Below are 3,076 nucleotides of genomic sequence, written 5' to 3' on the forward strand. Positions count from 1 at the left end.
TCTCGCTTTACTTGGATTTACTTTATGCGTAAGCGGTCTGAACTTGCTTCCATTTACTTTGCATTCGCTAAAATGGTGCAAATTCAGTTCTCATGTCCTATTCAGACTCTTCGCACTGACAATGCCCTCGAATATAATGGTTTTCGTCTTTCTTAGTTTTCTGTCCACCCAAGGTACTCTTCTCCAACGTTCTTGTCCCTACACATCTCAACAAAATGATAGGGCAGAGCGCAAGCATCGTCATATTTTAAACACAGTTCGAGCCATGCTGTTATCTGCCAGTTGTCCAGATCGGTTTTGGGGCGAGGCTGCTCTTACTGTTGTTTATAATATTAACTGCTTACCCTCCTCTGTCTTTCAGGATACCACACCTTTTGAGAGGCTCTTCCGTCAGGTACCTGATTACTCTCATCTTCATCCTTTTGATTGTGTCTGCTTAGTTCATCTTCCTCTTCATAAACGTAACAAATTAGAACCACGCACCCGTCTATGTTGTTTTCTTGGGTATGGAATAGAATATAAAGGTTATCAATGTTAGGATCCTGTGTCAAATCGTCTATGTATCTCTCGGGATGTTACTTTTTGGGAGCATAAGTTCTTTTCCTTTGAGTCTAAATTTTAGATTCCCTTTGAGTCAGAGTCCGCGTTCTTTGTTCTGGATTTCTCTCTTCTTTCTGCAGGTACCGAAATCCCGTATGTTCCTGTTCTGGATTCCTCTCCTCATCCTGCAGGTCCCGAACACCCATCCGTTCATGTTATGGATTCCTCTCCTCCTTCTGCAGGTCCCGCACCCCCGTCCGTTCCTGCTGGTCTATCTGATGTTGATCCTTCCCCACCAGCTGACCCTCCTGCACCTCCTGAGTCTGTGCCCGACCCTCCGGAAATTTCAGTTCATGCCACCAATGATCGGCGACCCACCCGTGTAAGTCGTCCTCCTTCTCATCTACTTGATTATCATTGTTTTTCTGTCATTTTATCTCACCATGAACCCAGGACCTTTTGTGAGGCAAACTGTGATCCCTTGTGGCGCGATGTTATGTCTAAGGAATTGCAGGCTCTTGAGAAGACCAGAACGTGGGATATCGTCGATCTCCCTCCTAGCAAGAAACCTATTAGTTGTAAATGGGTGTACAAAATCAAAACTCACTACAATGGTTCTGTTGAGCGCTACAAGGCTCGCCTTGTAGCCAGAGATTTTTCACAGGAGTATGGTATTGATTATGATGAGACATTTGCACCAGTTGCTCATTTGACATCTGTCCGTTGTCTTCTTGTTGTTGTTTTTGTTCAACGTTGGAAATTATTACAGTTGGATGTGAAGAATGTGTTTCTTCATGGAGATTTGTCTGAGGAAGTCTACATGACCCCTCCACTTGGCTTAGATTTTTCAGGGAAGGTATGTCAGCTGCGCCTTGCCCTTTATGGACTGAAGCAAGCGCCCCGAGCTTGGTTCGCCAAGTTTAGGGTTGCGCTCATTCAGTATGGTTTTTCTGCATCTCCCTATGACTCTGCTCTCTTTATTCGTCGTTGTCCTGCGGGGATCATTATTCTCTTGTTGTATATGGATGACATGGTTATTACCGGCGACGATACTTCTGGTATATCCGATCTACAGACCTACCTTCATCGACACTTTGACATGAAGAGTCCTGGTCAGCTCCGCTATTTTCTTGGACTTGAGATTTTTTACGCTCCAGATGGCATATATCCATCTCAGGCGAAATATCCATCTGATCTCATATATTGGTCAGGTTTGACTGATAGCCAGATTGCATCCACCCCTCTCGAGGGGAACTACCTACTTGCTCATTTCGACGGCACTCCACTAGAGGATCCCTCCCGCTATCGGCAGTTAGTGGGACTCCTGATATACTTGACGGTCACTCGCCCTGACATAGCTCATGCGGTTCATGTTGTTGCTTAGTTCATGACTAATCCCCGGACAGTTCACTATGCTACTGTGTTGCGCATCCTTCGTTATGTCAAAGGAACACTCCTACACGGTCTTCATTTTTCTGTTGTCACTCCATTGGTTCTTGCAGGTTTCTCTGATGCTGATTGGGCAGGTGATCCGACTGATCGTCGCTCTATCACAGGTTATTGTTTTTTTCTTGGAAGTTCCCTTGTTTCTTGGCGCATCAAGAAACAAACTCTTGTTTCTCGCTCCAGTGCAGAGTCTGAGTATCATGCTCTTGCGGATTCAACTTCAGAGCTCCTTTGGCTTCGTCGGCTTCTTTCTGATCTCGGGGTTCCTCAGCCTTCTTCCACTTCCTTCCATTGTGACAGCACGAGCGCAATTCAGATATCTCGTAATGATGTCTTTCACGAGCGCACCAAGCATATTGAGATTGATTGTCACTTTGTTTGTCAGCGTGTTCGTGCAGGCACTGTTCATCTATCTTCTGTTTCTTCCGAGGATCAGACTGCGGATATCTTCGCTAAGTCTTTCTTCCTAGGCCGGTTCTTTACATTATTGAGCAAAGTCAAGTTGGTTTCTACTTTACCACCTTGAGTTTGAGGGGAGGGAGGGGGTATTAGCATATTTTTTATATATTATTTTATGTTAAAATATAATTTCTATTTTTCGCAAATATTCAAACATCATATATACTTCTTACTTAAGAGCGAGGGAATATATTTATGGTAAAATATATTAATGTAATATATAGTTAATAAATGTAAATTAATTTAATTAATCAATTTTATAACATATACATGATCCACTCAAAATCCTCTTTAATTTTATCTTTCTCCTTAGTATTTACATTTAAAAATTTTTATCTTTTATAAAATTAGTTTATGTTAATCATAAATAAATAAGTATCTATTTTATCTATTTGTATTATAGTATGAAATTTTATTATCTAAAAAATAGTATTCATATTATATATATTTTATTGAGAATTATTTTTAAAATATTTAAATATATATTCTAATTTTTTAACAATATATATTAATTATTATCTTAAAATAACTAATAATACCACTTATATAAGAAGATAATAATATTATAATTTATCATTATTAACTAATTATATATTATTAACTTAAATATTGTTATTTTCGGATCAAATGT

The 3,076-nt window shown here is 39.9% G+C and overlaps 1 protein-coding gene across 1 annotated transcript; it reads left to right on the forward strand.

The window, feature by feature from the left end:
* Positions 1-1,927: 1,927 nt before the first annotated feature.
* LOC127264832 (secreted RxLR effector protein 161-like) lies at positions 1,928-2,512 on the forward strand. Its single transcript, XM_051294376.1, has one exon. It carries the CDS (start codon positions 1,928-1,930, stop codon positions 2,510-2,512), a length of 585 nt encoding a protein of 194 aa, XP_051150333.1.
* The last annotated feature ends 564 nt before the right edge of the window (positions 2,513-3,076 follow it).

The sequence above is a fragment of the Andrographis paniculata genome, unplaced genomic scaffold, assembly GCF_009805555.1.
Source record: "Andrographis paniculata isolate CXL003 unplaced genomic scaffold, ASM980555v1 Contig71END, whole genome shotgun sequence".
NCBI classification, from domain to species: domain Eukaryota; kingdom Viridiplantae; phylum Streptophyta; class Magnoliopsida; order Lamiales; family Acanthaceae; genus Andrographis; species Andrographis paniculata.

Excerpts from the sequence above, each read along its gene's own strand:
- LOC127264832 (XM_051294376.1), top strand. The coding sequence starts at position 1,928 with ATGACTAATCCCCGGACAGTTCACTATGCTACTGTGTTGCGCATCCTT.